This window comes from Symphalangus syndactylus, chromosome 16 (genome assembly GCF_028878055.3).
Source record: "Symphalangus syndactylus isolate Jambi chromosome 16, NHGRI_mSymSyn1-v2.1_pri, whole genome shotgun sequence".
Lineage (NCBI taxonomy): Eukaryota > Metazoa > Chordata > Mammalia > Primates > Hylobatidae > Symphalangus > Symphalangus syndactylus.
In genome coordinates, this window is record NC_072438.2 from 101234527 (window position 1) to 101260026 (window position 25500).

At 54.3% G+C, this 25500-nt stretch overlaps 1 protein-coding gene across 1 annotated transcript in view; it reads left to right on the top strand.

Moving 5' to 3' along the window:
• The window catches only part of LOC129464662 (probable palmitoyltransferase ZDHHC11B), a 63388-nt gene that overhangs the window by 15370 nt on the left and 22518 nt on the right, over positions 1-25500 (top strand). Inside the window, 7 exon segments of the mRNA XM_063619625.1 lie at positions 4563-4742; positions 5608-5709; positions 8969-9114; positions 10843-11034; positions 11834-12001; positions 15102-15217; positions 22214-22300. Coding sequence (XP_063475695.1) covers positions 4563-4742; positions 5608-5709; positions 8969-9114; positions 10843-11034; positions 11834-12001; positions 15102-15217; positions 22214-22300 — 991 coding nt within the window.

Here is a 25500-nt window from a genome sequence, read left to right on the forward strand (position 1 = left end):
GGCCCTGGGTCTGGAATGGGGTGCTGGCTGCACCCTGCTCCCCCTGAAGCTGCTGAAGGGGACAGTTCTGGCCGCTCTCTGTGGCTTGTCTTCTCGTGTTCACATCGTCGTTTCTCTGCGTGTGTCTGCTGCCGTTGGGTTCCTGTTTTTGTAAAGATGCCAGTCATTGGAGTAGGGCCTATCTGAAAAGACCTTGCCATAACAGGATTATCTGCAAAGACCCGATTTCCAAGTGAGGTCACATCCACAGGTGCTGCGGGTTAGGGCTTGGACCTATGCGGGGGATCGAGTCGACCCTCCACACCTGGCTGTTTCCTTATGTGCAATTAGAATCCCTTCTCTCCACTCTTCCTTTGGCCCGTGGCTCGGCCACCTGTGCCTCTGAGTTGTCACCTGCTCTCTGGTAGGTGAACCCTCTGTGGCTCCCCTGTACCCCCCACTCCACACCTGGATCTCCATTTCTAAAGGATCCCTTGGTGCCCCAGCCCTTGTCCATGCTGCCCCTCCCCCTAGCCGGCGCTGGGCTCAAGATGGTATCCCCGGCTGCACTCCCTGTGCCCGCACCTCTGCGACCCCCTCAGGCCCCTTGGCCAGCAGCACGTGGCTTTGCGTTGTGGCCACTGGAGGGTGCCTGCGCTATCTGGCACCTGCAGGGACCCGGGCGGGTCTGGGAAGTGACCACCCAGGCCCCGTGGCTGCAGCCCCTGACCCCAGGGGAGGTCAGGTGCAGGGTGAGGGATGCTGTGTTGTGGAAAGTGGGGAAGAAATGGAATAAAGATCCCAGGTTAGGCAGACATTTGAGTGCCAGGCTTGGCCAACCATCCAGCGGCCTCGTGTATGGGCCCTTCCAGAGCATGCCTCAGTGCCCGCGTGCCTGCTTCTGTTCTTCCGCAAAGGGAAACAGGCTCCACCGCTGCCGCAGCATCTGTAGGGCCTGTTGTGTGGAATGGATTGGAATCTGTGTAACTCTGTTTCATCTGGAGAAATCTCTTCCCAGCAAAGTCCCGTGCTGTGGCCCAGGGCAGCACGAGCTTGGCAGCCGCAGTGGAAGGTTCACCAGCAGGGAGTGGTGCTGTGCCTTCAGTGGCACGTGTCAGCTTTGAGCCCCGCAGGAATTGATAAGACGACAAGACGTGACCGCACTGGGCCCCTGGAGTAGGGGCTGTGGGCTCACTCTCCACCTCCTCTCTTTTCCTGCCTGCAGAACAGGGTGGGGGAAAGGTTAGCAGTGTTACAAAGGGCACAGGGTGTGTGTCCTGGGCTGGCGCTGCGGCACTGTTTATTTACAAAATACAGGTTGTTGCTAGGGGAGGTTCCGGCATAGCTATGGTTCTCATGACAGCTCGAGACCGAAACTTCCAGAGGGCAGGCAGTTTGGGTGATGAAAGGAGACACTTACTCTACTTCTTTTACTTTTTATTGCTCATTGGAACATAAAACTCTATTGGGATAAAATCAAATGTGAAAGTAGAAGCAGAGAAAATTGCGAATACGGTGCTCCGTGTCCTCTCTCTCCTGGGGCTCCCCGCCAGCTCAGGAAGGGTTACCCGAGTGGGTGATGGGCAGAGTGGTTAGCTGGGTCCGTCTGGGCAAAACATAGCCAACTTAAGGTCACCAGCATCATTCCTATGGGTGACGGATGTCCCAGGAGGACGACCCAAGCCCACCCGCAGAGCGCGGACCTCGCTGGCCAAAGTGCGGCCGATGGACAGCAGGGCACCGTAGTGTGTGGTGAAAGATTTGCTTCTACCTGGTTCTCGTGAAAAAAGCTTTGAGTCCCAGGGAGCTGTCCAGGTGAAGACACTGCCCTGGAATCTTGGGGGGTCCCTTGCCAGCTGGACCTTTGTTTCTGGGTGGACGCCTTCAGGGTGACCTCCTGGCCACGGCACCTGCAGGTTTGGGGACTGGCTTGGGAATGGGCTCAGGCAGCTCCATGGGGTTTGCCTGGCAGATTCAGGCTCAGGACCGCCCTGAGCTCCTCCACAGGGAAGTCAGTGGGTCCCGGTTAGGGCCACACCATCCCCGGGCTGTCTCCCGGTGGCCCCCTGCAGCAGCACCGTCTCCCTGGTTGTGGGCTTCTGTGTGTGAAGCCTGGAGAATGTGAGGCTGCAGTTGGATGTGGTGACCAAGGGCCTGGGTGGGCGTCCTCAGCCTGAGCTTCACCTGCTGCCCGTGCAGAGGCCCTGCCTGGCCCCACCCTCCCTGCCCACTGGTTTCCAGTGAGGGAAGTGCTGCTCCAGCTCTGCAGAGGAAGGGGCTGCCCCTGGGCCACAGTGCAGCTTCCTGCCTTGTCTCATTGTCTTCAGCTGCCACCGATAGCGTCCCAAGGCTCCAGACGCGCTCCCCGTTGCCCCAGCAACCACATAAATAGTGCAGTGTCCCCAGCTCAGCCTGCAGGGAGCGGGTACATGGGGACAACAGCCGGGATACAGGCTCGGTCATGTCAGTGTCACCAGCTGGACAGTGAGCCCTGTGCCCGGCCCAGCTGACCCACACCCTTTACAGCCCCTGCAGCCTCAGTCCACTCCCAAGTCGGGCGGGGCCCCTGCAGACCTCTGCTGTACCATGGTGGGATCAGAGTGGCCACTGCAGGTGTCTGATCAGTCCTGGCCCCCATGTGAGTCCCCCAGGGCCTGCCTGGCCCCGTTGCCACACTGTCCAGCTCCCACTGCACCCCAGCCTGGGCAGCAGCTCCCCAGTCCCATCCCCTTGGCATCCAGATCATTCTCGCCTGTCCACTTTGCGGCCATGTCTGCACACACAGAGCCTCCTCCCCAGCTCACACACACAAGCACCCAGGGCCCGGGGCCGCGTGGGTGCCTGGAAGATGCAGGGTGTGCGGCGCATCCTGCTGAGGGCTTCGGCACCTGTGTCTGCATTTCGGTGGGAACCAGCTTCACACTCAGGCTTCCCATGCATAACAGCACGCTTCTTACGGGACCCTCGTCAGGGAAGGGCTGCTGCATAAAAACCCTAACCCCATGCCCCAAGGTGGTGCCAGGACGAGGCTGAGGGTGAGCCCAGCAGCAGTGAAGCTGTCCCAACGTTGCGTGAGGGGGCTCTGGAGAGGGGCTTTGTCAGGAAGGACAGCAGCCCCCTGGCCTGGCACAGGACCCCCCCTGCTGGCAGCCTTCTGCTAAAATCCCTGCACAGCATTTTGCACATGGCCAGCACCTTCTTCCTCATCCCTGGTGCCAAGGAGGACAGCGCCGTGCCCCGCAGGTCGGCAGCCTGCGTTTCCATGCCAAGCTTAGGCCACACTGCGAGGGCCTCTGGGCTGCCCTGCGGAGATGGCCGTCAACCCTGAACTCCTGGCTAGAAGGCGGTCCAGGGGCCAGGCAGGGTGATGGGAGGGCCCCGCACTCCACCCTTTCTGTTTGGTTGCCATGGGGAGTCTGTGTTGGTCCCAGGGTGAAAGGAGGAGGGAGCCAGGATCTGAGGGCGGGAGCTGACGTCCCAGTCACGGGGAGCCCAGCTTCTCCTGGCTCCAGGGGACAAGGACCCTCTCCCCAGTGCCCCCGCAGCCAGGCTCTGAGCTCAGAGGGCCCAAGACAGAGGCCCAGGGTCCCTGATTGAGTCTGGGGTCCTTGAGAGAGTCTGGAGTCCCTGAGAGAGTCTGGAGGGGGTTTCCCTGAGCTAATCTCGGGGAGAGGGTCCCTGAGCGAGCCGTCTGGGGTCTAGAGGGAGTGCATAGGTTGTGCAGCTTCCTCCCTCCTCCCTCTGCTCCTGCTGTCTAAGGCTGTGTTTCTATCCCAGTGCTCAGGGGTCTCTGGTATGAAAGAACCCAGGCTCCTCCAGGGCCTTTGGGGCTGCATCTGGCTGTGTTTACACCTGGGGTGTCCCTCCTGTGGCTCTGCTCTTTTCCTCAAGGTGTAAAGAGTTTTGGGGTCACTGTGCTTGGCTGGGCTGGCCGAGCCTCTGGGGGTACAGTGCATTCTGTGGGGGATTTGCCCTGTGTCCAACAGGGATGAACAAAAAGGGGCATGGGGGCAGCCTTCCCGGTCCCCAACTGGCACAGGGCTGTGTGTGCAGGGCTGATGGGTGGCCTCGTTTCCTCTGGGCCTGGGTGAGCAGGGCTGTGTGTGCAGCACCAGGTGTGCAGGGAGGTGTGTGCAGGGCTGGGTGTGCAGGGCCGGGTGAGCATGCCCAGGTGAACAGGCCCAGGTGAGCAGGCCCAGGTGAACAGGCCCAGGTGAGCAGGCCCAGGTGAACAGGCCCAGGTGAGCATGCCCAGGTGAGCATGCCCAGGTGAGCAGGCCCAGGTGAACAGGCCCAGGTGAGCAGGCCCAGGTGAACAGGCCCAGGTGAGCAGGGCCAGGCGAACAGGCTTGGGTGTGCAGGGCTCAGGTCTGCAGGCCTAGGTATACAGGGCTGGGTGTGCAGGGCTGGGTGAGCAGGGCCAGGCCTGGGTGAGCTTGGCTCAGGTGTGCAGGGCTGGGTGTGTAGGGCTGGGTGAGCAGGGCTGACTGGCGGCCTCACCTCCTCTGGGCCCTTGGGCCTCATGGAGACACCTCGTGCCAGGCTGACCAGGCCCTGGGCCAGGTTTTTCCTTGACATGCCAGGTGACCGGGGGGGATCTTCTCCTTCCACCTTGTCGTCCACCTGATTGTCTCCTGCGTCGACCCGGCCGACTCCAATGTCAGACTCATGAAGAACTATTCTCAGCCCACGCCCATCTTCGACAGAGCAAAACACACACACGTGATCCAGAATCAGTTCTGCCACCTGTGCAACGTCACTGTGTGAGTGCCCGCCCTCGCCGAGGCCCCGCAGTGTCAGGGTCACCTCCAGGGGTCCAGGGGCTCAGGTCACTGCTGGCCCCTCAGGGCCCATGCCATGGCCGCAGCCGATGCTAACGGAGCTTCCAGGGCCCGGCCCTGTGGCTGCGGGTGGATAGCCCCTCATCACGCTGTGAGCCGGGCGCAGTGCTGGGCCGCCCCACCTCTGCAGGCAGGGCTGAGACTGGAGGGCTGGGTCTGTCACCTGCAGGTGCCCCGCTGCTCCCCTGGAATGAAACGCAGCAGCGCTCAGGCATGTTTGGTCCTCAGTGGATTTTGTGCACGAGGTCCCTCCCCTGAGGTCCCGGGGCAAGAGAGCGCTGTCTTTCTTGGGGATTTTCAAGACAAGCCCCTAGGAAAGAGGGAGGGAAGGGTTCCAGTGTCTCTAGGGGCCCTGGAGGCCTCCGTGATGGCCTAGGGGGTGGCTACAGGGCTGCTGTCAGCTGCAAGGGAGGCCCTGTAGGCACAGGTGGGATCCAAGCCCCCGGCCTCAACTCCTGGAACCATGGGGCAGGCGCAGCTTCCTCCAGGGCCATGGCCCGGAGTGAAGCTAGTGCAGGAAGGCTGGTGGGGGGGTCTACGCTCCTGGCGGCCACAGACACAGCTCCTCCTGCTCTGTGGCTACCTCTGCCCACAGCTGCCCTGCTTCTCCTCCTCCCCACAGGCGTCAACACCCTCCTCCAGCCTCCCATTCCCCGCTGGACGCCCACTCCCCAGGCCACACAGGGCTGGTTCCTCCGAGGCACCTGGCTTCCAGTGATGGACCTCTGGCCTTGCCCCAACCTGCGCACTTGGGGCCTGACAGCCGTTCCCCGATTCATCCCTCCAGGAACAAGAAAACCAAACACTGCATTTCCTGCAATAAGTGTGTGTCCGGCTTTGACCACCACTGCACGTGGATCAACAACTGCGTGGGAAGCCGGAATTACTGGTGAGGGGCACAGCGGGGATGGCCGGCACGGGCCAGGCTTGGGGGAATTCGGAAGGGAGGGGTCTGTGGGCAGGGGTCCTCGTGTTGAAAGAGGGGGGAGGGTCCTCTTGGGGCCGCGTCCCTGTCCTGATGTGGTGGTGCATGTGCCTGCGTGCCCCGGCCTCCTGTCTGGCTCTGGGGCTGTGGTGCAGCCGTCCCTGGACAAGCTCATCCGCACAGAGTAAGTCCCTGGAGGCCCCCCGTGGGCACTTGCGGGGCCACGCTGGCTGAGGCCTCCTGACCGTGCTGTCCTGGGCTGGGCTGCCTTCTCTCCACCCAGGCTGAGGCTCATCCAGCGCAAAGGTGGGGCCGTGGAAGGGCAGTGGGCACCCAGCACGGACAGATGAGAGGTGTTTCTCCTGAGCATGGTGGAGGCTCACAGATGAGAGGTGTTTCCCCTGAGCACGGTGGAGGCTCACAGATGAGAGGTGTTTCCCGAGCACGGTGGAGGATCCAGGGACTCTCAAGGCCCCGTGTGCTGAGCCCCGGCTGTCCGCAGCACTGAGTTGTGATGATCACCAGGGAAAAGAACCACGTGTGCTCTGCAGCTACTCCGTGCTGACCTGAAAGAGGCCTTGGTGTGGGCAGGATGGGGACCAACGTTGTCCGGTGTCACAGGACACGCCGGGGGGTCCCTGCCCTGCCTCCCTGCCATCCCGTCTTGAGCACAGCATGTGTCCAGAGTGGCTGAGCAGCCCGGCAGGGACAGAGAGGCTGCGTCACTGCAGAGCGAGTCCAGAGGCTGCGTGAGATGGTAGGGGCCGGGGAGACCCACCCGCCTCCTCCCCTGGAGAAGAGCAGCTCCAGGATGGCCAAGGTGGGGCCAGCTCCTCTGGCTCATGCTAGCCCCAGGTGCCACTTCCTTCTGGACTCCTTCTGCCCTGGTGCCTTGAGCTGGCTCAATCCAGCAGGCCCTGGCGGGGAAGGTGAGGGGGTGAGGGCCCACAGGCAGGTGGCAAGGAGAGGGTCTGCCTTCCTCAGGAGGGGCACTGGAGAGGGACCACGTGGGTGCCAAGTGTAGACACTGCCTGTGTATGGGAAAGGGGCGTCAGGAGAGCAGGGCGGGGGTCATGGGCGCCCTCGGCTCCAGGCAGCAGCCAACGCCGGCATCTGTGCCAACCTCGCTTCTGTCCCTTCATCCGCCAGAGGTGGACAGAACAACGGCATTGAGAGCAAGATGAGGAAAGTTGAGGAGCTGATGGCAGATCCCCCGCGAGGGAGGCCGAGCTGATGGCAGATCCCCCGCGAGGGAGGCCGAGCTGACGGCGGAGCCTCTGTGAGGGAGGCCGAGCTGATGGCGGAGCCCCCTCAGGGGAGGCTGAGCTGATGGCAGATCCCCCGCGAGGGAGGCCGAGCTGACGGCGGAGCGCCTGTGAGGGAGGCTGTGTACTTCGTAGTGATAAGAGAGGAAGGGGGACGGAAAGAAGGCAGGCGGCTGTGGTGTCCTGGGAAGACTGTGAGCGCTGGCCTCGGACTCTGCAGGTTAAACACGGGCAGCAGGGGCAGGAGGCTGTGCTAACCAAGAGGAGGGCGGCCCTGGGCGGCTGCGGGGAGAGGAGGCCCCGCGTGAGTGGCTCTGCCCCATCCTGTGGGCTTTGGTCTCTGTGGTCTTAGAGACCCGCCTGCTTTCCTGGATGAAGAGGGGAGTCCTGTCCAGACAGTAGGGTGACGATGAGGGGTCTTTACTCACCACAAGTGGGCTCAAGCCCAGGAGGACTGGGGGCAGTGTAGGGCGTGTCCGCTGCCTGGAGAGGCTGCTGCTTTGGAAACCTAAGCTGTGAGAGGGAGGCAGTATGAGGGAGCAGCAGTCAGGGAGCCCCTCAGCCTGGAGTCACCCCTCACCCCTGGATTATCCAGAAGACTCTTGGAGGGAGGAGCGCCCAGAAGGAAGCTGTCCCCGCACCGCCTCCTCGGAAGACTGCGGCATTCATGCTCCGGCCTCCAGTTGAAAATAGAAAAAGGGATTTAAACAAGCTTCGGTGAACATAATACAATGGAAAATATTAAAGGAGGTTAAAGGATACTTTTTTAAAAATATCATAATGGCGGAAAGACCAATGGAAGATGGTTTAGGCAAAGTATGTTCCAGGAACTGCTGCCCAGAATTGGTTTTTCTGGATGGATTATTCTCTGCATCTTTTGAGCAAAGACCAGAGACTGGGAGTGGTTTTGGTCTCACGTCTACAGCATAGACATCGCTTTTGGCTCAGATTTGCAGGAGACCTTTGGAGAAGGGGGGACTGCAGCCGAGGTGGGGCTGGGCTCCTCCAGGGCCTCCTCAGCCCGAGTTCCCTTTGGGTGCAGAGATCCAGGTCCCTGAGCCTGCAGGCCCTCCTGGGTGCCATGGCACTCACGGCTCTCCCCTTCCCTGGCTTCAGTGCTTTTGCCTAGCATGGTGCCATGGAGACCCCAGCACAGACCATGCCCAGGGCCCCCTGAGTGGACCCAGCCCGTGTGCTCCTTGGCTGGAAGGGAGCCCTGTCTGAATGAGGTGGAGTTGGGAGGTGCGGGCAGAGGCCCCAGAGCTGTGACACTGGAGATGCCGTGTGATCCTCATGCTCCGCTGGTAGGCTTGGGCGAGTCACACCGCATCTCTGACCTCACTTTCCCCACTCATGAAAAGGGCTGTTTCCCCCTCCTCACAACCTCCTTGTTCCTTGTGGGGATTAAATGCAATCACATTTGCAAGAAGCGCTGCCTGAATTGTCGGGCGGTGTGATGATGGGAATGTCCCACGGCCACCCCTCTACAGCGAGAGGCCTGGAGACCTGGGGGGGCATCACAAGATGGGACAGAGACAGCAGCCTGAGCTTCCAGGTGCGGTCGGGAGTGGGGTTTGAGGCCAGCGTCGGGTGGTGGCCAGGTGCTCTCTCTCAGTGGACGCCCACGCTGACCTGTCACCTCCACCCTGCGGGCTCCAGATGCCTTGTGCATCCCCACCCCTGCCCCTGCACCCCCCCACCTGCCCTGCACGCCCCCACCCCTGCCCCAGATGCCCTGCGTGTCCCCGCCCCTGCCTCCCCTCCCCCACCTGTCCCACACGCCACCTGTGCCCCTGCACGCCCCACACCTACCCTTGCGTGCCCCCTGCCCCTGTGCCCCACACTCCCGCCCCCGCCCACCCCGTGCACACCCCCTGCCCCCGTGCCCCCACACCTGCCTCCGCGCCCCCGCTGCTCCTGCATCCCCACCCCGTGCCTGCCTGTGTGTCTCCCGGCAGGTTCTTCTTCAGCACTGTGGCCTCGGCCACAGCTGGCACGCTCTGCCTGATTGCCATCCTGCTGTACGTCCTCGTCCAGTACCTCGTGAACCCCCGGGTGCTCCGCGTGAACCCCGGGGTGCTCCGCACGGACCCCAAGTATGAAGGTACGTGGCCGCTGCTCTCGGGGGCCCTCATCCTCGCCTCCAGCCATCTTCCCGGGTGGTAGTATCGGGTCTGGGGTGGTCGGCCCCTCTTGCCCCAGGCAGGCTCTGACCCAGGCCGATGACAGCAGCCCAGTGTCCACATAGCCCAGCAACCCCCAGCGCGCAGGAGACAGGCTCAGGGAGGGCGCTGGCCATGCTGCTCTGTGGATGCTGCCAGGTCGAGTCAGACGAGAGAGAGTGGGGTCCACCTCTGCCCCCGCCCTCTGCAGTCAGCCCTATAGCACCTGTCACACTGTCCCGTGGGGCCATGTAGCTGTGGGAGGGTGGGGGTGCCCGTCCTGCAGGAGCAGCCCATGGGGAGGGAGAGCGGAGGCAGCGCTGAGGGTGCTGGGCTGTAGGCTGTGGGGTGCTGAGGCTCTTGGCCAAGTGGGCCCGGAGCCTGGGCCTCGGGAACCGATGCCTGCACTGAGCCACTGGAGAGACGTGGCGGTGAGGACTGTGGGCTCCAGAGGCGAGTCCACGCCTAACCCGGATCCCGTGATGCCAGCATCCTCGGGAAATGGGCCTGCGGCTGTGACTTAAGATCTGAGGTGGGATGGTCATGCTGGGATGTCCCAGGGGGCCCAAATCCAGCCATGAGTGTGCTTATAAGAAAAAGGAGAGACGCAGAGGGGTGGTGGCCCCGTGAAGATGGAGGCAGGGGTGGAGTCACACAGCCACAGCCCAGGGTTGCCCGGAGCCACAGGAGCTGGCAGAGATGGGAGGACCTCCCTGGACCCTGCGGAGGCAGCATGCCCACCTGTCCTGCAGCTGGATGTCAGAGCCGTGCCTCGGATTGCAAGAGTCTGCTGTGGAATGCAGAGGCAGCGAGCACGCCTGTCCTGCAGCTGGACGTCAGAGCCCTGCCTCAGACCGCAAGAGTCTGCTATAGAACCTGCCCCCACCTGCCACCACTTGATATATTTATCACAGCAGCACCGGGACCCTGACCAGGAGGACCTGGGCCAGAGAAGCCCCTCCGGGTGCAGGTCAAGACTGCCAGTCTCAGCCCCAGGTGTGTCTGCACCCGCACTGCACACGGCCCAGGTGGCGAGAGAGGGAAGACTTGCCTGCCCCTCGTTCCAGAGCATTCCAAAGCCAACACAGTGTGACATTTTTTTCAAGGATGAGCTTTGCCAGCTCCATGTGGAAGGCCCTAAAGCTCCTCCTTCCACTTCGAAGCGTGACTGATGCCTCCAGGGCCTCACAGCCGCTTCTGACGCTCTTTCTGAAAGCCAGCTCCACCCTGGCGAGGCCCTGACCTCAGCGGACCCAAGCCCAGGATGATGCCTGTTGCATTCTTCTTCCCCCTGTAGCAAGTCACCTTCCCCAGCAGCCTCCATGTTATCTGGGCTCTCACTGTGGGGGATGCCAGGAGAGAGTGACAGGGCAGAGGTGGCCGAGATGGCGTGTGCTGGCTTCTCTCCTGGAACATGCTGCTTCCACACGGCAGTGCCAGTGTCTCCGTGTGAGTTCATCGATTGTGGCCTGAGCGAATTCCTGGGTTTGCTGTTCCAGATGATTCTGCAGGGCTTCAAAACCAGCAGGGCCCTGAGCAAAGCAGCTCCTTGTTCTCGTGGCTGAACTCATCATGATGTCACTGGCTAAGGGGGGCAGCATGGGGTCCAGCCCAGCCCAGGCACATTGAGCTGAGGTCCCGTGGGGCCAAGTGTGGTGTTTGCCTTCTAGGATGGCCCCCGAAGCCACCAGTTCCAGAGAGGCTCCGTCACCCAAAGACATCCATGCTGAATCCAACTCTCTGCCATTCTAACTTGGCCGGCCCTCTGCCGTTCTGCATTACGCCTGATTTTTGGAAGTGTTGTGGTTTTGAGTGTTGGCAGCCCAGTGTCACAGAGGACCATATCTTACAAATGACCCCAGGTGAGAGCTGTGGCTTTCCTGTTCTATTTGAAGGCAGCTGTTTTAAGGTGCAGAGGGTCCAGGGACACAGTGTGGGCCATGAGGAAGGGATGGGTGCTGGGGCCTGGCAGAACTGGCAGGCGCTGTGACCCTGGCACTTAGTGAGGAAGGGGTGGGCACTGTGACCCCGGCACTTAGTGAGGAAGGAGTGGGTGCTGGGGCCCAGCAGAGCCAGCAGGCGCTGTGACCCCGGCACTTAGTGAGGAAGGGGTGGGCACTGTGACCCTGGCACTTAGGAAGGGGTGGGTGCTGTGACCCCGGCACTTGTGAGGAAGGAGTGGGCACTGTGACCCCGGCACTTAGGAAGGGGTGGGTGCTGGGACCCAGCAGAGCTGGCAGGCACTGTGACCCCGGTACTTAGGAAGGGATGGGTGCTGGGACCCTGGCACTTACGAAGGGATGGGCACTGTGACCCTGGCACTTAGTGAGGAAGGAGTGGGTGCTGGGACCCGGCAGAGCCGGCAGGCACTGTGACCCCGGTACTTAGGAAGGGATGGGTGGGTGCTGGGGCCCTGGCACTTAGTGACCCTGTTGGAGCTTCACCTCCCAGATCCATAAAGCAGGGATCATGAAAACCAACCAGGCAGCAGGGCCCATGGGGCACTCAGGTAAGGGAGGCGTCCACCTGGGCAGGGAGGCATCCCTCGCGCCGGCTGTCCCCACACCGCCCCATCCCCAGCAAGATCTGGTCTGTGATGTCCACCTGATGTGGCACCCGTCAGCAGGTACTGGACACAGTGTCTCTCACTTGTCTCCACAGATGTCAAGAATACGAACATGTGGCTGCTGTTCCTCCCCCCGTTCCTCCCCCTGTTCCCGGTGCAGGTGCAGAACCTGATAGTCGTGATCATCGGGATGCTTGTGCTCCTGCTGGACCTTCTTGGCTTGGTGCACCTGGGCTACCTGCTTATCTTCCACATCTACCTGAGTATGTCCCCTACCCTAAGCCCCCGATCCCCCCAAGCCTGGGTGGTCAGAGCTACTCATCTTACACCTCTACTTGAGTATGTCCCTAACCCTGAGCCCCCCACGACTGGGGCCAGAGTCTTTGCCCCCCGGTGTGCGCATGTGTTCAGGGTCAGCCTTTCCCAGAAATGAGATCATGGGCAAAAGGGCAAATCACAGGAAGAAATTAAATCCATGAGGGCCCAGGAGGCCCAGCAAGGAGCTGAAGTCACTCCGAGACCTGCAGGAGCGGTGCTGGGTGCTCGAAGTAACAAGTTTAAAATGTTCAGAGACAGTGGAATGGGATCTATTAGGCAAGAACAGGACATTATGAAATAAGAACAGGTGGACTTAGAAAAGCACCAGTAGAAATTCTAACAATGAAAAATATTACAGGCAGGTCACCCACTAACCAAACAACTGAAGCAAGAGCTGGGGGTCTTGCTGAGTCTCACCATGGGCACAGCGGTAGGCGGTCAGTCATGTTGCTGAACGAGGAAGGGTAAACTCCCCAGCCCCGAGGAAACCTGTTGTTGGAAGTAACAACCACCTCCCTGCTCCTGGCACCAGCCATATTGGTCATGGTGGGCCAGCTGCAAAGCGTCTTCCGTTCTCTAGGCAGTGGTGGCCCCGAGGCTGTGGCCTCTCAGGGGGTTTCTGTGGACGTGGGCAGCAGAGTGTGTCCAGGCCAGCCCCCAAGAATGCCCTGCTCCCGACAGCTTGGCCAACCCCTGGTCAGGGCAGAGGGAGTCGGGTGGGTCAGGCTCTGGGCTCATCTCCATCTCCAGAGCAGCCCCTGCCTGCAGTTGTGGCGAGAACGACCAGCTCAGAATGAACACACCCCACCAAGAGCCTCCTTGTTCATAACCACAGGTTACCCTACAAACCACTGTCCCCACACAACCCTGGGAATGTTTTAAAACACACACCTCTAACGCACATCTTACAGTCACTGTTGTCTTGCCTGAGGGTTGAATTTTTTTTAATGAAAGTGCAATGAAAATCACTAGATTAAATCCTACGGACACAGTGCTGAATGTGGTGTTTTCAGAGTTTTAATTTTGGATGTCAAGGCCAGTGCCTGTATAGAGTAGGTGCTTAGGATATGTTTACTGAATGGAATGGAACTAAAGCCTCAGATGTAACTTCACGGAGTCGCGCATCTGCCTTGTAGAATGTTACAGGCTGCCTGTTCCTGAAGCTGAAACCCTTAAGAGTGAGAAGTCATTTGGGCCTCCTTCAAAACTCTCCACCCCTCTTAGAATCAGGAATATTTTTAAAAGTACTTTCTTGAATTATCTAGCAATCTCTCTTATATTTAAGTATTTTTGGGTTTACCACCTATGAAGTCTTTTCTGGAGTTTCACTCCACCCAGAATTCATCATCTCTCCTTATCAGGAAATCTCTCACCCTCAGATGCTTAGAGTCAGGGTGAGTCCCCCCACAACAGGAGAATCAGCTGAGGTTGGGCCGAGGCCACATGGTCTTATCCACATGTGCTGCAGATTAACGGATGCTCAAACTGCCCAGTAATACAAAGTCTGCACTTGTCATTTTTTTCCAACTTTGTGTACAAAATGTTTCCCCCTGGTTAAAATAGTCAATACCCACTGTGTGCTGAGCACGTGGGGGGCTGCAGGCTTCTTTGGGTGAGGCATGGTCACCTGCACACTGAGGGGAGAGGATGAAGAATGAGACACAAACAAGTGTGGATGGCCCTTGTGCTGTGGAGAAGCTGGCCCTTGCCTCAGGCGGCAGAGGAGCAGGGAAGCACAGTGGGCCTGAAGCCATGCGGGGCTGGGAGGGGTGGCCTGGTCTGTCCTCTGAGCCAGGCACTGCACTTGCAACGGGCTCCTTGAACACAAAGCTCAGAACAGGTGTGGCAGAAACATGAAAGGACAGGCAGGTGGCTGCTGTGGGTGGGAGGCAGGATTCCTGGAAGCATGACGCCCAGGCCTGTCCCCGCCCCCGTGACCCAGAGCCTCCCTGGGCAGTGACTCCAGGACGGCCAGGAGCTTCTCCACCTCACAGCACTGGAGAGGCTGTGGCATCCTGTGAGGGCTGGGCTGGCCGCAGGCAGCTCCACAGGGCGCCCACCGCCAGATGCTCCTCACTGCAAATAGGCCTCTGTGGGCGGCCGTCCCAGTCTCCAGAAATAGTCACAAGACATGGGCTCTCACGGTGTTGGTGCTCAGGTAAAGAAGCGTGGAGAGTTTGGCCCCTCCATGGAAGCCTGTGGCTGAAATAGGTGCAGAGCCCATTTTATTAACGTTTCTTAAGACGGCTCTTTTAGATAAATGGCTGTCTCAGGTTTTGCTTTGCTTCCCTGGGCTGCTTTGCTGCCTGCAGGGCAGGCCAGGTGGATGGGGCTCTGGCCGGCCTGCTGAGCTGTCCTGAGCACACTGTGCAGGGCTGCAGGGATGGTGACCTGTCTCAGCCCCATCAGAGGCGGTGCTGAGTGGCACTCACAGCACTCATGTTCACCTCCTGGGCCTGGGGCTCTGAGCACCCTCAGGAGTGTGTGGTCCCAGTACCTGCTAGCCAGCACCTCAGGGTGGCCGCTGCACTGTGTGGTCCTCCGACTTCGGGGTCTCTGTGCATCCCCCAAGGTGCGCCCCACCCAGTGTCCAGATGTGAGGAACCCCACAGGCCACCTGGACCCTCAGACAGAGCAGCCCCTCCTGAGCTGGCCTCTCACCCCTGCCAGCGATCCCAGGGGATCTGGGGCAACCTCTCAGGCTGCGTGGTACGGGGGACCCAGGTCTGTGAGAGGCAGCTTCTCCTCTGACACCACTAACAATGCAGCTCAGTGAGGCCTTGGCAGGCGGAGGGGCGTGGATCAGCACCGGTCCCCAGGTCACAGCTGCAGACCCTTCCTGCTGACCATCAGCTAGCTGCAGACCTGGGCCCACAAGGCACCTGCACCCATCCTGGCCTCACAGGGCCTGCGTGGTGGGCGGAGCAGCGCTTCCTGCGCAGGGGCCTGGTCAGTGGTGCTGGCCGCCCTGCTGAGCTGTCCTGTGGGCGCCGTGCAAAGCTGCAGGGCTGGTAACTTGTCCTGTTCCTGCTTTTCCCTTTCCAGAGGCCAAGAAGATGACAACCTTTGAGTATCTCAATGAGACCTGCAAAGAAGAGAGTTCAAAACATCAAGCAGCGAGGAAAGATCCACACGTGCAAATGGAGGAAGGATTTCTCCAGGTACCACCTGTCTCTCTGCTCCATTTCTCGAGGCCTGGGACAATGTCTAAGGTCACTCTGTGGTTGGGACCTCTCAGCCACACTCCTTTACTTCAGGGCTGATGCAGCCTGTGGACTCTGCTGTGAGTGTGTGTCGGTGTGTGAGGCTCTGTGCATGGGTGTGTCTATGTGTCTTTGTGAACATAAACACCAGTCATGCACCAGTGACTTCCTAGTGCAAAGATAGGAAAGGAACTGAGTCTCCTGGACATTTCTGTACTGCATTATACATCTTCCAAAGTTGAAATGTGCTTTTTGCATCTTTTTTTTTTTTGAGACAAGAGTCTCGCTCTGTTGCCCAGGGTGGAGTGAAGTGGTGAAATCTCGGCTCACTGCAGCCTCCACCTCCTGGGTTCAAAAAGTTTGCCTGCGTCAGCCTCCCAAGTAGCTGGGATCGCAGATGTATGCCACTACGCCCAGCTAATTTTTGTATTTTTAGTAGAGACATGGTTTTGACATGTCAGGCTGTTCTCAAACTTCTGGCCTCAGATGATCCACCTGACTTGGCCTCCGAAAGTGCTGGGATTACAGGCATGAGCTGCTGTACCTGGCCTGAAACATGCTTTTTACCTTAAGGAAGTTATTTCCCTTTCCAGTTAAGTGACATGAATTATTATAACTAACTCAAGAAGACATAGAAAGTCCAAATAGACATAGAACAGCCAAGAGACTGAACTACTAATTTAAAATCTCCTAGTGAAGAAAAATCCCAGGCCCTGTAGTCTTCATGCATGAATTCCAGCAAAGATTTTAAGAAAAAATACCACCTACACACAGACTCTCTGAGAACACAGAAGGAAGCAGCACTTCCCAACTCATTCAGCAATGCCACTGTCAACCTGACACCAAAGCCAGATATTCATAAGCCAATACATTCAGGAAACACAGGCAAAGATCACTGATAAGACCTTGGCAAACCAAATCGAGCAGCACGGGGCTGAACTGTGCACTGTGGCCAAGTGGTATCACTCCAGGGGTAAGCAGTGGCTTAAGGCCTAGAAATCAATTACTACTGTTTAGCACGTTAGTCCGATAGAGAACAGTAACCATGCAATCATGCCAATCAATGCAGAAAAGGATTTGTTAACAGCAAGTTCCCATTCATGATTTTTAACAAATCTCAGTGACCTAGGAATGATAGGAAAGCACCCTGTGTACCTGACATGACATTTCCTGGTGAAAGGCTGGTGACCCTCTCTTGGAGGCTGGGCACAGGTGATGATGCCCCTTGCTCCTACTTCTGATGTCGCAGGAACGTTCTGGCCAGCCCAGTGCAGCAGGGGAAATGAAGGCACACAGAATACAAAGTATAACTGTGTTTATTTGCAGGCAATGAAACCTAAAAAGTATGTTTTAAGACCTAGTTAAGATAATAAAATCGCTTAACAAGGATGTGGGGCACATATTAAAATACACACTTGCACATCTCTATCCACCAGCAATGAAAAATCCGGGTTATATTTTTAAAACTTCCTTTCACAGTCTAATAAAAAAAAAATTAACAAACCTTGTGCAAATGTGTACACTGAAAGCTACACACCATGACTGAGAGAAGTCAGAGACGCTCTATTAAGTGAAAGGGTATACAGCATTCATAGATTGGAAAAAAATACTATTAAAAGAGCAATTTTCCCCAAAACTGATCTACAGATTTACCACAATCTCTGCTGAACCCCAGCAGGCTTCTGTTTTAGCAGAAATGACAAGGTAGTCCTAAAATGTATATGCAAATTCAAAAGACCTAGACTACTGTACTAGCCAAAATGATTTTGAGAAAAAATAAAATTGGAGAACTTACACAACCAGACTTTAAATTTTACTATAAAGCTGACTTTAAATTTTACTATAAAGCTGTAGCACTAAAGATGGTGTGGCGCTGACATAGAGAGAGACATAAAGCTACAGTAATAAAAACAGTGGGTGCCAACAGAGACAGATACAGAGAAATGGACCAGAAGAAAGGTCCAAAGTTAAAGCTTTCATTTATGATCAATTGACTTTAACGGTACTAAAATCATTAAATGGGGAGAAATTATAGTTCAACAAGTGGTACTAGAACAATTGGATATCCACATGGAAAAGAAAAAAGAATGATTGAGTTATTCATGCCTGTACAAAGATTACCCGGGATCACTTCATTTCCCACAGAAAAATTAGCCCCAAATCCATCTGACACCTAAACTTGAAAGCTGAACATAGAACACTTCGAGAAACAAGCATAGGATGAAATCTCTGTGATCTTTAGTGAGACAAAGCTTTTCTTTGATCTGACACCAAAATCACTGCCTATTAAAGAAAAAAAATCATAGTTTGGACTTTACCAAAATTGAAAATATTTGCTCTTCAAAAGTCACCATTAAGTAAATAAAAATACAGGCACACATGAGAGATATTGCAGGTTTGGTTTTAGAAAGCCACAATAAAGTGAACATCTCAGTAAAACAAGTCACATGAATTTCTGGTTTCCCAGTGCTTATAAAACTTATGTTTACATGACATGTGTGCAACAGCATTATGTCTAAAAACTATGTATCTGAATTAAAATGCTTTATTGCTAAAAGCTGCTTACACAGACGCTCGAAGTGAGCACATGCTGCGGGGAAAATGATGCCGACAGACTTGCTTGACCAGGGTTGCCACAAACCCTCAATTTTTAAAAAAACACAGTGTCTGTGAAGTGCAGTAAAGCAAAGCACAATAAAGCAAGGTGTCCGTTCCTGTGCAAATCACAGGCAAAATATTTTCAGGTCTTAGACTGATGTCTGGAATACACAAAGACACAAAGAGCTTTCAAAGTGCAATTGTAAAAATCCAACAAACAAACAACATAAAAAACAAACAGAAAACCCAGTTTTTCAAATGGGCAAGAGGGCTGGGCACAATGGGAAGCACCTATAATCTCAGTGCTTTGGGAGGCCAAGCAGGAGGATTGCTTGAGGCCAGGAGTTCAAGGCCAGCCTGGTCATCTCTACAAAAATAAATAAAAATACATACATACATATAAAAAGTGGGCAAAAGATTTGAACAAACTCCTTACCAAGGTGGATGTATAGATATGTGGATGCCACATAAGCACATGGAAAAACAGGCTCCACATCATTCTACATCAGGCAGCTGCAAATTAAAACCACAGTCAGATACTACCACACACCCAGGAGAATGCCTGTCATCAAAAAGACAGACACCACCGAGGGTTGGTGAAGTTGTAGAGAAATTGCAACTCTCCTGCGTTTTTTGCTAGTGGGAGTTAAATGAGGGTGTAAAGTGCCACCACATTGGAAAGCAGTTTGGCATTTCTTTAAAAGATAAGTGTCTAATATATGACCAGAATCCCACTCCCAGTTTCTCACCAGAGAGAAATGAAAACGCGTGCACGTGTAAGTGGTTCTGAGATCTGAACTCAGGATCCAAGAGAACTCCAGGTAGCATTTCTCAAAACCCACGAATAATAGACGTGACTTTTATGTAAGAATCAGCTGCATGTCAACAACTTTTTTCATGTGACGAATTTTCATTTACCCCACAGCAAGGAGACAGCGCCCTCGGCTCATCTGCAGAGGGGTAAGTTGCAAGCTTCCTGCAGTAGCTTGGTCACTCTGAAGAATAGCTATATTCTTTTCTTAACTCAAATGACTTTGGAAAATAATTCACCTATGATGAGACATTTTGAAATCATGGGATGACGCAGTGGAAGATAAAATAGTTTTGTTTAATGTTGTTAAATTATACCAAATTATCTATCTCGATGTGCTTGTCTTACTTGCAGAAACTACATTCTTCACTCCCTTTTTCATAACTAACATCTAAACTAACGCACAAGAATAAGACCCGCTTATTTATTTCTACATCTCTCCATGAACACGTGTGTAGTTGTGAGTCTGAATGTATTTCTTATGATCTCTAATAGTGTTCATAGAAATTGTAAGTCCTGAGAGTCCAACCCGTTCCTGAGTCAAGGTGCTAAGTAAATGGGAGCACTGGGGGTGCCTTGACCCCATAGCCCCACCCAACAGGGCGAGTGTTGGCTTCACAAACAGGGTTTCAAGAAGCGTCTTTGAGCCAGTGTTGTGCAGTGCAGGTCATTTTGTTTTGGAGGCCGTCTAAGAGTCGAAGGGCACGCGCATTTTCAATCTTCACAGACTCTTTCTGATGACTTTCCCAAAAGGGTGGAGCAGTTCACACTTCATTCAACCCTGTCGCTCTTTTCAGCATGAGATACTAACAGTATGCTTAGTTTTATTCAAAGAAAATATATAATATTTTAATATGCATTTCCTTACTACAATTAAGACTGAACATTTTTTCATGTTTTGACCATTTTACAATTTTTCTTTAGTGAATTAACGTTCAACAGTTGGGTTATTTGTATTATCAAACGTAACAGCTCTTTGCATATTAGGAACCATATGGGATCTTTCACGGTGTAGAGGTTGTGAACTTTTCTGAAGCCAAATTTGTAAACATTTCCTTTTGTCTTGCTTTAAAAAGTCTTCTTTATTCTAAGATTATACAAATATCCTCCAATAGTCTTTGTTAATATAGTCCTATTTTTTATTTGTTACCTTTACATTTTGACTTTTCAGGCCAGATGGCATTTATTTTTGTATTTAGTAACAGAGGAGCTAAGGTTATTTTATCCCAACAAAGTAGCTATTGGTTTTTCACCTCATGTATTAAATAATGCTCCTTTGCCCTCATACTGAAAGGCCCTTTTCTGGCTCGCTGTGTTTCCCTGAAAACAGGCCCAGGTCTGTATCTGGATGCTCACCTCTCTTGTCCCATGGGTCTGTGTCCTGGAGCTGCACCATCTCTTTAAATTATAGAACCTTATTTAGCTACTATATTTTAATATCTGGCAGGAAAACCTCTGTCTAAATTTTTTTTCCATTTTTCATTTACTTTAGACAATTCCTACACATTTATTTTTAAATATGAGCTTGAAAATCACTTTGTCTGGTTCCAAGAAACATGAAATTCAAACTGGAGTTGCATTAGCCACAGCGCTGCCCTGGGGAGGGGCCTGCATCACAGCCCCCACGGAGAAGCAGCAAAGTGTTTGAATTTCACTTTGAACTATCATGGAACTGTGGTCCTTTAAGTAAAATATAACAATGCTTTCTCTGTGATGCATTTTGGACAAGATTAATAGAAACCTAAGTATAACCAGAATTGTAAACTTCCACTCTAAAACCAAAACAAAATGAAAAACAAAAAATTTTAATGATTGCCAAGTCAACGTATATACATTGTGGGAAATTTGGGAATGGCAAAGATTCCCAGGTAAAAATGAGAGTCATGTAGAGTCCTTGACCCACCCTTAGCCACTGTGGGCACCTGGACTGGCATTTTCCAGGTCGTCCTTTTGAATGATTTTTCTGTGTGTGATGTGCATAAAGTGCTGATTTATAAAATTACAGTCACCTTGTACAACTGTTTCAGAGCCTGCTTTTTGAACTTCAAATATTGTGAGCATTGTTCTCTTAAAGGAAAAAAGAATGGCTTGTGTGGGTATAAATCACCCCATCTTTGGGATCTGTTATGGTCCTCATTTCTGGAACAGTATGTTGATTTTCAGTCCAGTCTGTGCTTTTCCGACGGACTGAGGAGCTACCCTCATGTGGAAAGGATTAAGATGCTGAAAGTGGGATAAAGACAATGCGAGTTTACAGGTCCTCTAGATGCAGTGGGCAACAAGACACCCATCGCCCATCTTCTGTTGCAGGAAATGTTTGCCTGGCCACCTGGTAGTTTGGAACAGTTGCCCACATGGACAGCTAACACTCACAGCCATGGTCTTTACTGCAAGCCTGGCATTGCCCATCACAGAGTTCCTCCACATGAGGAAAGACATCTACATCCCATGGCACTATGCCAATACCAAAAAAACCCAGTCACTAAACGCCTGTGGAGAGTGAAGATGTGAAGCACAGTCAGAGTTTAACGGGAGTTTAGGGGAGAAGGGCACACAGTATCTGCTCAATGGTAGCTGTCAGGCTGGTTCACAGGGAGCATTTCTTCGAAACGGTCCATCACAGCCCGTGTTGGGTGATTAAATGGGATGTGCTGAAGCTGAGCAGACGGGATGCAAATGTGGATACACAGCAGGGCCCCGCAGGCTTCCTGTCTAACTTGAGGGGGTTCCCATTAGCTCGTGTCCACCAAGTGGCTGGTGTTAGCTTCCCATTTGCCACAACAAATTACTACAAATCTAGGCATTCAGCACAGCACTCTGTGTCGGCTCCGTGGGTCTCAGGCCTGGGCTAGCCCAGCGGGTCTGTGCCTAGGGCCTTGCAGGGCAGGAGGCACGGTTGGTGGCCGGAGTCCTCTTTGAGGCTCCTGTGGAAGAATCTGCCCCAAGCTCATTCTGGACGCAATGGGACTCATGGCTCTCTCAGGCTCCACGTAGCCCCTGTCAAACTTCCCGTCAGCACTGGGTGTCGCATCCTCCCCCTGCTTTCGGTCTCCAGGTTCTTCCTCCTCACTTCTCTGTTTTTTGAGGCTCAGGTGATTACATGGGGCCTGCGTGGATAATCCAGGTCCCTCCTCCTGTCTTAGTGTCCTCTGTCTGCTTCAAGAGATTGCCACGAATGGGTAACGCTGTGGGCTCCGAGGCGCCACTCTGTCCATTTGCCAGTGGGCCAGGCTACACCGACGGAGGACACACACTGGCTGAGGCTCTGGTCCAGTGCGGGGCCCGCACAGTGGGAGGAGGCCCTGCTTTGCAGTGTCCCAAGTGCGAAGGAGTCGTGGTCCTTCACGTGGGAAGCTCTTTCTGTTTCCCACTGTGCAGTAACCTGGCAGCACTCACACAACCTCCCGGGAGCTGCTGGTCTCCAGATTCTGAGACATGTGGGCCCCACAGCAGTGGTGCTTACAGGACACGCTGTAGCCTCCAGGGCCACCCTGAGCCCCCCACAAAGCTGGGATGTGTTTCTCTCCTTCTGCTTGCCTCGACAGAGCCAAGGCCAGGAACTCCCTGCAGATATCCAGGTGCCTCTGTCCATTCTCCAGTACTGTAAGCCAGAAGGGGGTTCGACGGCACAGGTAAGTTGCAGTCACCAGCCATGCACCCTGAGGACAGGGCCATGTGCAGAATGTGTGGTCTGAGGTCCCCCAAGCTGAGGTTAAGGAGTATTCAGAATGGAAGCACTCTGTGTCCAAGGGTGCTGCTCACATGGGAATGATGGTGGGTGGAGCACAGAAGAGAGATGGAGTGAGAGGCAGGAATGCTTCCCAGCTGTGGGTGACAGAGACAGACGGGGACCAAAGCGGGAGCCCCCAGCACTGGAGCGCCACCATCAGACTGCAGTGATGGGCAGATGCCCAGGGCAGGCTCTGAAGTGCCCAGAACATGCAGCGAGGGACAGTGCTGTGATAAAGGATGGAGGGAAATTGGTAGCCATGGCAGAAGCCACGTGCTGTGGTTTTAAAATAAAATGCTCAGGGAGGACTGTGTGTAGGAGACAGGTGGGAATAGAGATGTGTGTGTGGTCCCGTGTGCACGTATGTGTTGGTGTGTGGTTATGTGGGTGTGGTTTTGTGTGTGGTGTGTGGTCCCGTGTGCATGTATGTGTTGGTGTGTGGTTATGTGGGTGTGGTTTTGTGTGTGGTGTGTGGTCCTGTGTGCACGTATGTGTTGGTGTGTGGTTATGTGGGTGTGGTTTTGTGTGTGGTGTGTGGTCCTGTGTGCACGTATGTGTTGGTGTGTGGTCATGTGGGTGTGGTTTTGTGTGTGGTGTGTGGTCCCATGTGCACGTATGTGTTGGTGTGTGGTCATGTGGGTGTGGTTTTGTGTGTGGTGTGTGGTCACATGTATACGTGTGTGAATCGTGTGTGTGTGTTACACGGACTCTGTGTCCGTCCTTCACAGGAAAAGCCCAACGCGGCTGCCGGCTTTAGGGCCACATATTTCTGTTCCTGCTCTGGGGCCGGCTTCCAGCGGTTTCTGCTGGGTCATTATTTATTTTTTGGAGATGGAATCTCACTCTGTAACCCAGCATGGATTACAGCGGTGGGATCACGGCTCACTGCAGCCTCCACCTCCCAGGCTCAAGTGTTCCTTCCACCTCAGCCTCCCGAGTAGCTGAAACTACAGGCGTGTGCCACCACACCCAGCCGATTTATTTTTTATTTCTGAAGAGATGGGGTCTCACTCTGTTGCCTGGGCTGGTTTGGAACTTCTGGTCTCAAGCAGCCTCTGGCCTCAGCCTCCCATAGCAGGGGGATTACAGGCATGAGCCACTGTGCTAGGCTGTGGGGGAAGGCTTTTGAGCAGGCTTTGTGAGGCAGCCAGCTTCTGGAGGTTACAGGTGTCTTCTCCTTCCCTGTGGGGGCAGGACCACCTTATGGCACTTCCCCAGGACTTCAGGGAACAGGCTGCCGAGACTTGGAAATGAAAAGGGATCACCCCAGCCTGGAGGAACAGCGACGCTGGCATCCAAGCCTTGCCCCTTGCCTGCACTTCCAGCGAAGATTTGGAGACACACTCAGTGGAAACCGATCGAGCCCCCGGCCCGTCCCCGCCCAGACTCAGCTCCCAAAGTTCCCTCACTCCGTGTGGCACACGGGCTCACGGGATTTTCTCTACCTGCAGTTGTCTGCATGGACACCTGCTGCTGGGTGCAATCTGGAGTCCCCTCGGTCTCTCTGCAGCGTCTCGATGTAGATGATGATTTACAGTCACCCTTGCGTGAAGCCACACGACGCCTGGTCTGAGGAAGAGAAGATCCGCTCAGCATCGCGTTGAATCCCAAGTCTGCATCTCCACGGGCTCCAGGACAATCCTATGAAAATAACCCCGTTGGTTCATTGTTCACATCGGGGAGGAGAATTCCATCTGAAAATGAGTGTGACTCACTGACACCCACGTCCATGGCACAGCCCTGCGCTGAGCTCCACAGACCTACAGTCCATCGCCTCCCCTTGGAGTGGCCCACGGCTGCAGACAGCGTTGTCCAAAGAAGACACCCTGAGTAGATGAATGGAACAAACTGGAAACTCCAGAAACAAGCCCTTCTTTACATTTCTGGTGTTTGGCTTAAATGGAAGGTGCCAAGGCGAGGCAATGGGGAGACATGGAAGCGTTTTTAATGAATGTGCTGTAGCAGCTGCATAGCCACACGCCAAACACACACACACAGCTCAGTACCACCTAGAAAGCAATGCAGAACCTATCACAGACCTCATATTAAGAGGGAACAACTTAACATTCCTACAAAAATCATCGAATATCTTTGTGATGTTTTAGGCAAACTTTTCTTCGACATACACCAAAAACACTATTTCAGAAAAAAATGATAAATTTGACTTTAAACATTTAAAATCATTCATTCAATTGTCACCATTAAGAGAATGAAGATATAAGCCACAGACTGAAATAAAATATTTGCAAGTCATATGCTTGTATCGGGAATATTTAAAGAACCATGGAAACTCAACAATAAGAAAACAGCTCAGTTTTTAAATGAGCAAATGAGTTGACCATACTCTTCACCAAGGCAACCATATCCATGAGAAATAAAGCATACAAAATAGTTCTCGACATCATTTGACATCAGGGAACCACAAAATAAAACTACAAAAGATACCACTGCACCCCTATTAGAATGGCTGCAAGAAAAACGAGTAATGATACCATCCAGGCACGGTGGTTCACACCTGAAATCCCAGAGCTTTGGGTGGCCCATGAGGCAGGAGGATGCCTTCACGCCAGGAGATAGAAACTATTCTGGGCAACATAGCAAGACCCTGTATCTTAAAAAATAATAATAATTAAAAAGAAGATGATCAATACCAAGTGTTGGTGAAGACGTCGGAGAACTGGAAGTCTCATCCATTGCTCATGGGGATGGAAAATGATGCCACATGCCACATCGGCGAGCAGTCTGGCAAAGCTTCAGATGCTGAGCATATGCTTATCATACGACCCAGCACTCCCACTCCCAGGTTCTTACCCAAGAGCTCTGAAAACAATATGTGTGTGCACACGGAGCAGGTGTTTTTCTTTGCTAGAGCTTCCACAAGCAGGAACCACACATGGGGTGTTGGAACAAGAAATGTATTTTCTCACATATCTGGAGGCTGGAAGTCCCAGAGCACAGTGTCTGCAGGGTTGGTTTCTCCCAAGGCCTCTCTCCTTGCCTTGTAGATGGCCACCTGTTCTCTGCGTCCTCCCACAGCCTTCTCTCTGTGTCTCTGTCATAATCTCCCCTTCATAAAAGGACACCAGTCACTCTGGACTAGGG